This window comes from Tachyglossus aculeatus, chromosome 5 (assembly GCF_015852505.1).
Source record: "Tachyglossus aculeatus isolate mTacAcu1 chromosome 5, mTacAcu1.pri, whole genome shotgun sequence".
NCBI lineage: Eukaryota > Metazoa > Chordata > Mammalia > Monotremata > Tachyglossidae > Tachyglossus > Tachyglossus aculeatus.
Window position 1 is genome coordinate 70,809,387 of NC_052070.1, and position 14,453 is coordinate 70,823,839.

Sequence of the window (14,453 nt, forward strand, 5' to 3'; positions counted from 1 at the left end):
ACGCGGTGATTCTGCTTGCCCAGGATGGGGTCAGGGGAAGGGAAGAGGGAATGATGCAAATAAAGAACCAGAGCAGCAAGTATGTTTAAACATAAAAACGATGGGGATTTTCAGATCCCTGGCCAATTGCTGGGGTTACCTTCACAAAATTATGACGAACAAGAAGAGATTCAAGTCTATTGGAAAAAAATAGTGTTAGATTCCTGTCCTATTTATATAGAGAGAGACAATTTCATGCCATTCACAGTTTTGCATTTTGGTCATGCTGTGTCTGAACTGCAAAACAAGTGACCTCAGAGGTCGCCATGAATAAGGGAAAGGCATAAATAGCCAATTTAGGGGTCAGCCCTGCGTTTTTTGACTTATCTAAAGAACAAGGAATTTTCTTTTGCAAGTCTTGTGAAAATAGGTGGGAAGTAATACTCGTTTTCTTTACATCTATTGAACTAATGGAGGGTTTCATTGCTTTTGAAGATTTGAGTTTTATTTATATGTTTAAGTTTGTTCCTATCTCTATCAGCAAATAATAATAATAATGATGATGGTATTTTTTAAGCGCTTACTATGTGCAAAGCACTGTTCTAAGTGCGGGGGTGGGGATACAAAGTGATCAGGTTGTCCCACGTGGGGCTCACAGTCTTAATCCCCATTTTACAGATGAGGGAACTGAGGCACAGAGAAGTTAAGTGACTTGCCCAAGGTCACACAGCTGACAATTGGCGGAGCCGGGATTTGAACCCATGACTTCTGACTCCAAAGCCCAGGCTCTTTCCACTGAGCCACGCTGCATGATCTCCCCCTTCCTAATAAGTAAACCAGATGAAAAGCATAAGCAAATTTGATTTGCACATGGAAAAATGTAGGTACTAGAGGTGGAAAAGAGGAATTAATCCATCCCCTGGCAACCTGTCCTGGCCTTCCTTGAATGTTTTGATCAGCCTAATTTTAGGATCCCAAGTGACAGAGCTTTCATCACATTCACCACAGTCTAAACTCCAGTTTAAGATCTTGTTGCATAGAACAGTGACAGTGCCCAGAAGGTAACCTGAAACCCCATACTCTAAACCCTGCATTTTTAAAATGCGAATGGTGGCAAAGTAAATTTAGGTTGTAGCAATGAAGGGAGTTCATTCTGGGATGCTGAAGATAAATCTTCTTCCCCATCATTTTAGTTTGAGTTTTATAGATTAATTTGTTTTCTCGGACCCCCGAGATTGCGTTAGCACGGTGCCGGCCTAAAGCAACCCTTAGTAAATGTTATTTGAAGATAGTATTAGGAGCTTGATTGTAACTTTTCTCTGAAAGGTGAAATAAGGGCAGGGAATTTTCTGAATTCAGCTCCCGCGGCATCCATATGGGTTGAGGAGGGACATGTTTAGGATGGATAGATTCCATATTGGCTAATACAAAACTGTAACATGGTTCATTTAGAGGGAGGAGCCTTTATTTTCCAAATGAAAAGCAAATCGCATGAGGGTAGAGAATTCACATTTAGGATCTTTGACCGAGAGTCCAAATGCCGCTGTGTGGAAATTGTTAAAATAAAGAGGTGAACAGAGAGGAACAGGGTTAGAATAGTCTTGAGGGCAATTATAGAAAACAGCCTCAGAGACCAGAGTTGGAAGAGCATAGAAAACCGCGGAAGAAATTGGTGCAATCCCCAGCTCTGGTCTCGGCTCTTTGCCGACAGTGGTGGGGAAAATAGCTGTGGAGACCAAGAGAGGCAGATAGACGATTCCTTTACTGACCAGCCAGCAACCTATTTAGTGATTCTAGGTAAGTGTGTTGACTTGCTAATATGGCCTCTTAGCCACTGTAGGCAGTGAAAATCTGGAGTGGAGATTTAGGCAATGAAAATGTGGGCCCTGGAGATTTGTATTATCCAGCAGGAGGACTGCCAGGTTCTGTATTGTCTGTGTTTTGAAAGAATGTTGTGCACGTGTGTGCTCTCTCTCTCTCTCTGATGGGGGAAAAGCAATTCTGATCTCCAAGACATTGAGTCTTGAGGTACCTCACGTACCATGTGAATCATTTGGAAACTGCGTTTCCTTTCTCTCTCTCTCCCTCTCTCTCCCCCCCCCCTTCTCTCTTTCTTCCCTCCACACTCCCCATTATTTTAGGCTTCCAACCTCTCGTTCCAGGTCAGGAGAAATTACCCCAGTCTATTTGGAATTGAGTGGCAGTAAACGAGGTTTGAGTCCATTACCTGTTAAATTCCCCCAAATGCAAACCAGTAAAGGAGCTAAGGACCAGTCAGTAAACTTTCTGTCCCTTGTTACAATAGCTCAGATGCCAAAAACAAGGTAAAAGTGTTAGGCCACTCTGAGATTTTTGTCTGAAGGAAAAGTGAATGGCTAATAGGAGTTATTGATCACAATGGTATAAGGACTAAGGGGATTCTATAAAGATTAGGATAAAAACTGCCGTTTGGCTCTGGATCAGCACTGGTTGCCAAAAGCTGCTGTGTTCCTTCTCTCTTATAGAACCTAAAAAAGAAATATTTTATAGTTGGATGGTGAGCAATTTCCCTCTGGAGAGGAGGAGAAAATGGCTGTTTAGTGCTTAATTACCTGTTATGTCACACAGCTATGAAACTTATGAGGCATGAAAGAAGCTCGAGTCCACTTCCTCCCCCACATCACACTGGAAATGGGCATCACACCATGGGTAAGGACTGGCCCCAACTTCTTGGGGCGGCCTTTCCCGGGTGTCCTCGGCCTCCAAGTGTCACCCTCGAGACCTTCCATTCCTGAGCTTCCCCTATTGCAATTTGTTGCACCCTGGGGCCTTTCATTATGGGGCCTTCCCACACTTATGTTCTGTTTTATGGGACGCCCAGTCTCCTTCACAAGTGCCGCCTTCTGAACTTACCTTCCTTGCTCTCTTGCCAGACCATCTGCTTTCTTGTCCGATGACTTCTGAAGCCCAGAGCGGCTCCTCGTAAACCCCCTTCCTTGTCAGCGTGAAACGTGGTGCTTCCATTCTCTGGTGCCTAGGCTGATTTATTACTACCCGCCAGTCCAGTAGCACGGGCTGAGCTCTCCTGGGGGGGACTGAGTTCCTGCCAAAATGATGGCTTTAAAATTGCATTTCATGGTGAGGATGATTCAGTTCTGCCAACAAGTAGGTGCTACTTTTCTTTTAGCCCTCCCAGGCTGCCTTCATTTCCAACCCTGCCTCTTCTTCTTCAGCCCCAAGTTGGTGGTCAGTTGAGCTGAACCGAGGGAGGAGCCGGGAGCCCGATGGCTTTCGTGTTTGGAGGATGAGAGGGACTTTTTATGTGTATTTTTACTTTAAGGTAGAAAGGAGACCCAAGAAATCCCTACTCACGCAATCTAAAACTTGCCCCTCGTTTCCTAACCCAAGATCCCAATCTTTCCCAGAGCCCTCCATTTGTTTGTCTCATTTGATCACAACAGGGCAGTGTTGTAAACTCACTCAGCTAGGGCCACGTGCGCTATTTTCTCAAAGGCCAAAGTCTGCATCTACTTTGCAGGAAGCAGAAGATTACTTCTTTAATGGTGAACCGCAGAGCCCCAAAGACTCCCAACTCCCAGCCTGCAAGTGGGGGCGAACATGCTGGCTTGTTCGCCTGCTGGAATTTGTCATCTGTGTGGGTGAAGAAGATAGTAATGTGGAATTACCCCATCCCAAGGTCACAGCTTTGATTGGCGGGACAGCGGACCAAATACCGAAGCCTCTGTTCCTGATCCAGAAGTTAGAGATGACAGAATTGTCTTTCCCCGCAGGTAGCTAGGCCTCAATTCCCACATGCTGCCTAAGGAAATTGCCGTCAGGTCAACTGCTTCCCTTGGCGAACCCTGCACATAATTCACATAGCTTCCTACTAACTCAGACAAACCCCTTGCCCCAACTGGCTCGCTGCTCTGGAGCGGCAGAGCTCTGAAATCCTGGCAACGCCGTCCCTGGCCTTGAAGCTCTCCAGACTCCGGAGAAGGGAGAGGAGGATAATTGAAGGGAGGGAGAGTTCTGAGCCCCTGGGGTTTCAGCCTCTGCTGTCGTGTGAGGTTTAACGATCTCGGTGGCTGCCTCGGACAGTAGTCGTGCCGAGCAGCTGACCCTGGGGAATTTGGAATTTGCCAGTTTGTTCTGCAGGCCACTTTTCTCCTCTGTCCAGTTGGGCTCTAGGACTCCGCTTCAACCCCATCCGCTCTCTGGGCATTTGGAAGAGGAGAAAGGTTTCTTTCTCCCAGCCGAGCCCTTCACCCGAGCCTCTCTATGGAAACAACGAGGTTCCTTGTGAGCATGGATCGTGTCTAGCAACTGTACGGTACTGTAATCTCCCGAGCATTCAGTAGAGACCATTGACCATCTCTATATGTTGCCAACTTGTACTTCCCAAGCGCTTAGTACAGTGCTGTGCACACAGTAAGCGCTCAATAAATACGATTGATTGATCTAGAGACAGTAAGCTCATTGTGGGCAGGGAACTTCTAAGCGTTTAGTTCAGTGCCTTGCTCACAGTAAATAATAAATACGATTGATTGGTTGATTAAAGCTTCAGCCAATATTAGGTCTTTACCAAAGCACTGCTCGTTTCCCCCAGATAGAAGCGGTGGTGGATGGGGAGTACCAAAAAACAGCTGAGGGGTTCTGTACAGCAGCATTTAGCTCCTCAGCAGAACTAACAGAGGATGAAGTTTGTAGAAAATCAGTCAATCAGTGCTACTTATTGAGTGCTTACTTGGTGCAGGGCACTGCAAGTCAGAGGTCGTGGATTCTAATCCCGACTCCACCACTTGTCATCTGTGTGACTTTGGGCAAGTCACTTAACTTCTCTGTGCCTCCGTTACCTTGTCTGTAAAATGGGGATTAAGACTGTGAGCTCCACGTGGGACAACCTGATAACCTTGTATCCATCCCAGCGCTTAGAACAGTGCTCAGCACATAGTAAGCGCTTGCCAAATACCATCGTTATTATTATTATTACTAAGCCTTTGGGAGAGTGCAATATAACAGAATTAGCAGACACATTCCCTGCTCCCAGTGACGAGCTTCCAGGGTGTCCTGCTTAGCAATATGGACCGTTACGGAGAAACTAGGCAACTGCGAGCCAAAGAAGACGTGATTCTTCAAACTGCTTATCATCGTCAGTGAGGACCCTAAAAACCAGTATATATGTATATATGTTTGTACATATTTATTACTCTATTTATTTGATTTGTGCATCTCTATTCTATTTAATATGTTTTGTTTTGTTGTCTGTCTCCCCCTTCTAGACTGTGAGCCCGCTGTTGGGTAGGGACCGTCTCTAAATGTTGCCAACTTGTACTTCCCAAGCGCTTAGTACAGTGCTCTGCACACAGTAAGCGCTCAATAAATACGATTGAATGAATGAATGAGTGGAAGACTGGCCCACCTGACCAAGGAGGAAGTCCCCCCAGATGGATGCCCATGAGCCCTGTTGGCAGTGTGGGGTAATCCCAGAACATCCCCAGATGCTTTCGAGCACGGGCCTGGGAATCGGAAGGACCTGGGTTCTAATCCCAGCTCTGCCACCATTTCTCTGCTGGATGACCTGGGGCGAGTCACTTCACTCCTCTTTGCCTCAGTTCCCTCATCTGTAAAAATGGGGATTGAGACCCGTGAGCCCCATGTGGGACAGGGCCTGTGTCCAACCCAGTTAGCTCGGATCTACCTCAGCGCTTAGAACAGTGCCCGGCACGGAATAAGCGCTTAACAAATATCACAGTTATTACATAACAAAACTCCGGATCGACCAGCCGTTTCTGAGAGGTTTCTTCCTGACCCCAGCCCTGCCCCAGCCAGCACAACAGTTCTTCTCCTGGTTCCAGGACCACAAGAGCGGGAAGGAGTAAGAACTGGCCGACTGCGCAGATTCCGTTACCGATTGGAGATCTGAACCAGGCTTCTAAAACAGTCTACAGAATTGCTTTGCAGGTCACCTTTTCACCCTCTGTGAGACTGGACTGTGTCCAACATGACAGCTTTTGCATGTTCATACCTTTCAGAATGAATCATCTTCCTTCTCCATTGGTGGAGGCAGGGCTCTGTTTACTGTTTCCGGCAGAATTTCCCCAAATGTTTTCATTTTCTGAAGTCTTTCCAGGGCCTTCATTGAATCCAGAAGGTGCCCCTCATTCCTGAAGGGAAATATTGGGAAATTCCTAAAGCCCTTGACTCTTAGGTGCCTTGTGCTTCACACGTTTCAGCTCTCGCCTGTCTCCTGGGAGGACATCGGGCATCTTTTTATGAAAGTAGGGCCATACAGAAATTCAGGGATGAAAAGCATTATGTAAATAAGACATTTCTGCTGCCCCGGGCTGGGATTTGGGAGGCAAGAATTCCATTCCCACTTGTGTTCCTGTCTCTCTGTGTAGCTGAGTAAGCTAATTTTCAGTCGGTCAATCAGTGGTATTTATTGAACGCTTATTGTGTGCAGAGCACTGTGCTAAGGGTCCTATCCACCTTTGCATCAACAGAAACTCCTTAACATCATCAAGTTTAAAGCACTTGTATCAGGTCGCTGCTCCTACATCGCCTCACTTACATATTACAGTCCAGTCCACACATTTTGCTCCTCTAGTGCCAGCTTTCTCACTGTACCCCAATCTCGTCTATCTCACTACCGATTCCTTTCCCACATCTTCCCCCTGGCCTGGACTCCCTCCCTGTCCATAGAAGCCAGACCACCACTCTTCCCCACCTTCAAAGCCTTACGGTCAATCTCCACCAAGAAGCCCTCGTTTCCCCAACTCCCTCTCCCTCCTGCATTGTCTCTGCCCTTGGATCCGAACCCTTTGGAAACTTGATATTCACCTCAGCCCCACAGTACTGATGTAGATAGCCGTGACTTATGTGTATTAACGTCTGTCTCCCTCTTTAGACTGTAAGCTTGCCGTGGGCGGGGAACGTGCTACAACCCTGTTGTAGACTCTCCCAAGTGTTTAGTACAGTGCTCTGCACACAGTAAACACTCAATAAATACCCCTGATGGTTGATTCATACAATACAACAAAGTTGGGATCGGTATGTTTCTCTCTGCCTGTTTCCCATCGGAGAAATGGAGAGGAAAAGACCCATCAGCCGCCTATCTCCCTGAGGGTTCGTGAGGGATGACGGGTGACGGTCACGGGCTATTTTGAGCTCTTTGGGACGGGCACTTGGTTTCCCCACTCAGCCGGGTTCCCCACGAGACTTTTGGGGTTTGTGTTTTGCAGCACCCGGACCTCAGTCAAGAATCTGATTCTCCATTCGTCTACCTCTGCACAAATCCCCAGGAAATGATCCTGAAGTTTCCCATCAAAGGAAAACACAAGATCTGTAAGTTTTATGTCCTGGAAACGAATGCCTCTTCCCTTTTGGTTTGCATCCTCCTTCCTGCACCGGAGGGGCACTCGTGCTCTCTCCTGATTTCTTGGTAAAATTAGAAAGTTGTTTCTAGCGACAAACCTGGTACTAGGTTGTCCTGGAATGTAGCCATTTCCAAACTTGATTTTGAAGTTTGGTCCTGAACGTGTGTCTCTTAGAATTTCACTTGCACAACTGTTGGCTTCTTTTGCATTTCTTTAGGGGATTCTAAATTGCTCCTCCATGCACAACATTTCCCACAGCCGCCCATTCGTCTCCAACCAGGCTACTGGATCAGCCTCCTCACTGGTCTCCTTGCCTCCAGCCTCTCTCCCTTACAATCTGTACTACACCCGGCTGCATGAATCAGCTTTTTGAAGTTCCACACATCTCCCCTTTCCTCCAATCCCTCCCAACTGCTTCCCATGTCACTCACCGTTTCAAGGCTTTCTCATCCTCTCTCCCTATATTACACATCAGCTGTCTTCCGCCTCTGTTCTCCAGCATGCTCTCTTAAATGCCCACAAGCTAATCTTCTTGCTGCCCCTCACTCCCTACTCACTTAGAGAAGCAGCGTGACTCGGTGGAAAGAGCACGGGCTTTGGAGTCGGAGGTCATGGGTTCTAATCCCGACTCTGCCAGTTGTCAGCTGTGTGACTTTGGGCAAGTCACTTAACTTCTCTGTGCCTCAGTTCCCTCATCTGTAAAATGGGGATTAAGACTGTGAGCCCCCTGTGGGACAACCTGATCACTTTGTATCCCCCCCCAGCACTTAGAACAGTGCTTTGCACATAGTAAGCGCTTAATAAATGCCATCATTATTATTATTATTGTTATTAATCTCTTTACCCTTGCTCACGCTGCCCCAATGGCCTGGAACTCCCTCTCTCTGAACTAATCCAACAGACCATGGCTCTTCAGAGCCCCCCAAAAGCCCCTCTTCCTCCATTATCATCATCATCATCATCATCATCAGTAGAATTAAGCACTTTGACACTCACCCCAACCCCACAGCACTTATGTGTGCCCTAGAATGTATGTTGTAGCCTGGAGGCTCCTTGTAGGTAGGGAATGTGTCTGTGAACGCTATTGAACTGTATTCTTTATTAAGCTATCATCTCTACGTTGATGACACCCAAATCTCCATCTCCACCCCTGTTCTCTGTCCCTCCCTCCAGGCTCGTATCTCCTCCTGCCTTCAGGACATCTCCATCTGGATGTCTGCCCACCATCTAAAATTCAGCATGTCCAAGACTGAGCTCCTTATTTTCCCTCCCAAACCCTGTCCCCTCCCTGACTTCCCCGTCACTGTGGACGGCACTACCATCCTTCCCGTCTCACAAGCCCACAACCTTGGTGTCATCCTTGACTCCGTTCTCTCATTCACCCCACACATCCAATCCGTCACCAGAACCTGCCGGTCTCACCTCCACAACATCACCAAGATCCGCCCTTTCCTCTCCATCCAAACCGCTACCTTGCTGGTTCAATCTCTCATCCTATCCCGACTGGATTACTGCATCAGCCTCCTTTCTGATCTCCCGTCCTCCTGTCTCTCCCCACTTCAATCTACACTTCAAGTTGCAGCCCGGATCATCTTTGTGCAGAAACACTCTGGGCATGTTACTCCCCTCCTCAAAAATCTCCAGTGGCTACCAATCAACCTACGCATCAGGCAAAAACTCCTCTCTCAGCTTCAAGGCTGTCCATCCCCTCGCCCCCTCCTATCTCACCTCCCTTCTGTCCTTCTCCAGCCCAGCCCGCACCCTCCGCTCCTCTGCCGCTAACCTCCTCACTGTGCCTCTTTCTCGCCTGTCCCGCCGTCGACCCCCGGCCTGGAATGCCCTCCCTCCTCACATCCACCAAACTAGCTCTCTTCCTCCCTTCAAAGCCCTACTGAGAGCTCACCTCCTCCAGGAGGCCTTCCCAGACTGAACCCCCCCTTTATCCTCTCCCCCTCCTCCCCTCCCCATCGCCTGCCCTCCCTCTGCCCTACCCCCTTCCCCTCCCCACAGCACTTGTATATATTTGTACATATTTATGACTCTATTTTATTTGTACACATTTATTACTCTATTTTATTAATGGATGTGTATATAGCTATAATTCTATTTATTCTAATGGTATTGACACCTGCCTTCTCATTTTGTTGTCTGTCACCCCCTTCTAGGCTGTGAGCCTGTTGTTGGGAAGGGACCGTCTCTATATGTTGCCGATTTGTCCTTCCCAAGCGCTTAGTACAGTGCTCTGCACACAGTAAGCGCTCAGTAAATACGATTGAATGAATAAATGAATATTCTCCCGAGTGCTTAGTACAGTGCTCTGCCCCCAGTAAGCGCTCGTTATGGGCAGGGAACGTGTCTGCTGATTCTGTTGTGTTGTACTCTCCCAAGTGCTTAGTACAGTACTCTGCACATAGTAAGCACTCAGTAAATACCATTGATTGATTGATAAATACCAGTGATTGATCAGTTGATAGATGTAAATAACCTTATACTTTGCACACGATAAGTGCTCAATAAGTACTATTGATGATGATAGTGGTGGTGGTGGTGGTGATGATGCTCTGCTATTTTCCCCATCTGTATTCTAGTTTTATGTTTGTCTCCCCCTGTACACTCTAAGCTCCTGGTGGGCAGGGGTCACGTCTACAAACTCTGTTGCATTCGATTTTCCCAAGCGCTTAGTTCATTCATTCATTCAGTCGTATTTATTGAGCGCTTATTGTGTGCAGAGCAGTGTACTAAGCGCTTGGGAAGTACAAGTTGGCAACATATAGAGATGATCTCTACCCAACAACGGGCTCACGGTCTAGAAGGGGGAGACAGACAACAAAACAAAACATGTGGACAGGTGTCAAGTCATCAGAATCAATAGAAGTAAAGCTAGATGCACATCATTAACAAAATAAATAGAATAGTAAATATGTACAAGTAAAATAAATAGAGTAATAAATCTGTGCTGTGGGGAGGGGAAGGAGGTAGGGCCGGGCGGATGGGGAGGAGGAGAGGGAAAGGGGGACTCAGTTCAGTACCCTGCTCTCAGCAAGCGCTCAGTAAATACCATTGATTGATGATTTATTGAGCAATTGTGAACAGAGTACTACATTAACTGCTTGGGAAAGTACAATAGAGGTAGTAGACCTGATCCCTTCCCTAATGAACTCCCAGCACTCCAAGTGACATCAACCCATCAGACCCCTTAGCACCTACTGATTTATTCATTTCCTCAGCACTAGAGAGTATATTCAATTTATTCTGATTGCCCTCTCTGAAAAGGTTTTTTATTTCTGTCTTCCCTGTTAGAGTGTAAGCTCCTTGAGACTGAGAAGGGTGTCTCTTGCTTCTGTTGTACTTTCCCAAGGTCTTAAGGTAATGGGTGGACTCTCGATAAATACCTTCAGCTCCTATTACTGTAATGCCTCCATCGTAGCTCAGAGAAGGGGCTCGGATGCTCTTTTCTTGAACATTTGCTATTTGCGTCTTGGGCTTAGTGGATGAGAGCCACGCACCTGGGAGTTAGAAGGACCTGGGTTCTAATCCTGGCCCTGCTGTGTGACCTTGGGCAAGTCACTTCTCTGTACTCAGTTACCTCCTCTGTAAAATGGGAATTAAAAATGTGAGCCCCATGGAGGACAGGGACTGTGTCTAACCTGTATCTGAAAACTCTGTGGATACACCACCAGAACGAGTGCAGACGGAGAGCGGGGCGTCCTGGGCGAGGTGCGTCCTTGGTGTCGCTATGGGTCGGAAACGACACCACGACATAAAGCAAGACAAGATCCCAGGGCTTAGAACAGTGCTTGGCACAGAGTGGAGAAGCAGCGAGAAGCAGCGTGGCTCAGTGGAAAGAGCCCGGGCTTTGGAGTCAGAGGTCATGGGTTCAAATCCCAGCTTGGCCAATTGTCAGCTGTGTGACTTGGGGCAAGTAACTTAACTTCTCTGTGCCTCAGTTCCCTCATCTGTAAAATGGGGATTAAGACTGTGAGCCCCCCGTGGGACAACCTGATCACCTTGTAACCTCCCCAGCGCTTAGAACAGTGCTTTGCACATAGTAAGCGCTTAATAAATGCCATCATTATTATTAGTATTATTATTATTAGAGTAAGTGCTTGGCAAATAATACCAATAGTATTATTATTTACAAGTTGCCGTCATCTACTTTTTAGCCACTGGTCTGGAAAATCCCCTCCTCCCACCTTTCTTTTGCCCCCTTGCTCCTTGCAAGAACAATCGCTGCCCTGCCCCACATGGCCCCAGATATGTTTGGCTTTCCCAGCAGATAGTGCCGTGCAGAGAATTGCCCGGAGCTGTGGGCTCTAACCCTTAATCCACAGGCAGCCTTAATCAGCTGCTTGAGAAGCAGCGTGGCTCAGTGGAAGGAGCACGGGCTTTGGAGTCAGAGGTCATGAGTTCAAATCCCGGCTCCGCCAATTGTCAGCTGTGTGGCTTTGGGCAAGTCACTTAACTTCCCTGGGCCTCGGTTACCTCATCTGTGAAATGGAGATTAAGACTGTGAGCCCCCCCTGGGACAACCTGATCACCTCGTAACCTCAACAGTGCTTTGCACATAGTAAGCGCTTAATAAATGCCATCATTATTATTATTATTATTTATCCAGAATCAGCTGCTACCCTACCATGGGAGATGCAGATTCTGTGGAGGCCCCCCCGTTTATGCTACAGCATTTGGATACATTCACTGAAGATGAAAGTGTGAGAATGATAGTCGCGGTAGGGGCATGGAATACACCTAGATGGGAGGCTCCTCTGATCTTCTTTTGTCAAGTAGTAGTGAGCGGGAATCACCTTTCTGGTGCACAGAGCCAGGCTTACTCCTGAGCTAGATATCACTTTGTAACCTCCCCAGCGCTTAGAACAGTGCTTTGCACATAGTAAGCGCTTAATAAATGCCATTATTATTATTATTCTTATTACTTTGGGGGAAAGCGAGCCGACAGCTCGGGTTCTCAGGCCAGGACGGGATCCGTTAAGAGCCTTATCGTGAGGAAATCCCCAAGGCCGTTCCCGCGGAGCCTGCTTCTAGCGCGGGCCCCCGTCGTCGATTGGATGCGTTCGGGCCCGGGAGTTGCTGCTCAAGGAGGGTGATTGGAGGAGACAGAGGTTAGAGGTGATGTCAGTGAACTGACTCCCATTAGGGTCTCCGGGGACGGGAAGGCTGAGTTTAGCACTTAGAAAAGTCCTCCAGCCTGTGAACTCTGCCCTCCCTAGCTGGTGATAGGGGCCCTTTGTCAGCAGGCCATTGAAGCGGGTCTGTGCTCCACTGTTTCGGGTCACTCCCCCTATTGAGCTGAGAGGCAGCCCTGAGCTGAGGAGAGCTGCTCTTCTCACCGTGGGGGAGAGGCCTGCATTATGCCCAGAAAGTTGACGGGTCGAGGGAATGGGTTTCCCACTGGGGGAGATGCCCGTCCTCGGGACGTGTCTGTTTTCTCAAAACTACGCGGGAGCAAGGAGGGCTGATCTTCCAGGAACTCTGCAAGTGGGAGATGTTAATTTACCCTCTTGCCCGCTAAATATCCACAGGATCCTTTTCCGCGTCCTTCACCGCACCCCCAACCCCTTGTCGTCTCGGCGGGATGGAATTCTGGAGTGTGGAAATGCCTGACTCCCGAAGCAGGATAATTGAATGTGACAGGAACATAGTAACCAGGAGACCTGTGGGTCTGCAGTGTATTTGCATTGCAAATAAAGTTTAAAAATAAATAATGAGTGGGGTTTTTTTTTTCCCTCACAGGGAAACTGGACTCCAAGATCCATCAAGGAGCGAAGAAGGGGTTAATGAAGCAGAAGGCAACTGTCTGACCCAGCAGGGAAAGAACCTTCATTTGTAGAGCATAAAGAAGCCTGGGACTCTGGTTTCCTCCTCATTTTCCCTCTGGAAGCCGAGCCGGTGGAAATGCCCAGCGAGGAATCTCAGTGAACATAAACTCCTCGGCAGGGTGGAATCTTTCGCTGAATCCGTGGGCCAAACCGTGTATACCGTGCTTATAAAAACCATTTAAAAAGTTCCGAGGGTCCAAGTCACTTCAGAAATGCGAGGTGGGGTTGGGGTAGGAGGTCTCGGCTCTGTGCTTCAGGTCCTGCCCGATGGAGATTTCTTTTCCTTATTTTAAAGAGTACTTAGAGCTAGAGAATACTTTCCAAAAGCGACACCCTGGCCGCATCTCTGGATGGCTGAGGGATACTGCGCCCTGAGGCAGGTCTGGGATCGAAACGGAAGACTTTCCAAAAACGAGGAGTGCACTTCATTCCAGCTCCTTCCCTCTCACAGAGCGAAAGCAGAGTCAGCTGGTTGGCTTCTTGTGGACTGGAGAAAGGAAATGGGACGATCTTTGGCCCCGGGGCCTGGAGGAGGCTGATGGAAGCAGCTGCTGAACCTGGCTTCCTTTAGCGGGTCACAGGAGTGCCACCCAGACCTGACGATTCCTCACACGCAAAAAAATCCTCTCGATAAACATCTCCAAATGCTCCGAGGCTGCAACCAAATCCTCAGGCGCGTCCACACCCCAGAAAACTATGTGAGTTGGAAAAGCAGGGGGGGGGGCGGGTAGGTTTGAGAGGTTGGGTTTTTTTTGTTTTGTTTTGTTTTTTTGCTAGTTTATCTGGCCTCACTTAGTGGAAACACTGTGTTTCCACGGCTGCTCCAGAGGGCTGTTAGAATCTCAGTTCTTGGCATCTTGAGGAAATTCGCAGCTTTAAATGTGTATGTTCTGCTTTTTATAAAGCAGCAATATCACTGGGGAAGTTGGATTCCCTCCAGCAGTTGTGTGTAAGACTAACCAAAAAAAAAAAAAAACAGAAAAAAAGTACCCCGCGTTATGAATAAGATTAATTTCCCCTTTCTTTAATCCTTCATATTCAGCGTTTATTTGCATTGAAATGCCTCCACTCATTATGCATTGATGTTCACTCAACTGTGAACCCTGCTTGCTGCATAGCTTTAGGCAGTGGTTCTACATGGCCTGAGCGTTACTGATTCCCAGGCGAAACCCACCCCGTTCCGGCAAGGGCAGTGCTAATGCTGAGCATTAGCCAGTCTCGCCGCGTAACCTGCACCAGAAGGTGGGTGGACGGCTAATACCGCTTCTAAAAATCTTCCTCC

General features: G+C 47.8%; 1 protein-coding gene across 1 annotated transcript in view; it reads left to right on the forward strand.

Annotated features, from left to right (window-relative positions):
* The window catches only part of TRIP4 (thyroid hormone receptor interactor 4), a 62,745-nt gene extending 49,386 nt beyond the window's left edge, over window positions 1-13,359 (forward strand). The window contains exons 15-16 of the mRNA XM_038747323.1: window positions 7,203-7,305; window positions 13,086-13,359. Of these exons, the coding sequence (XP_038603251.1) occupies window positions 7,203-7,305; window positions 13,086-13,153 (171 nt within the window). The 3' untranslated portion in view covers window positions 13,154-13,359. The remainder of the gene's footprint in view (window positions 1-7,202; window positions 7,306-13,085) is intronic.
* Window positions 13,360-14,453: the final 1,094 nt, after the last annotated feature.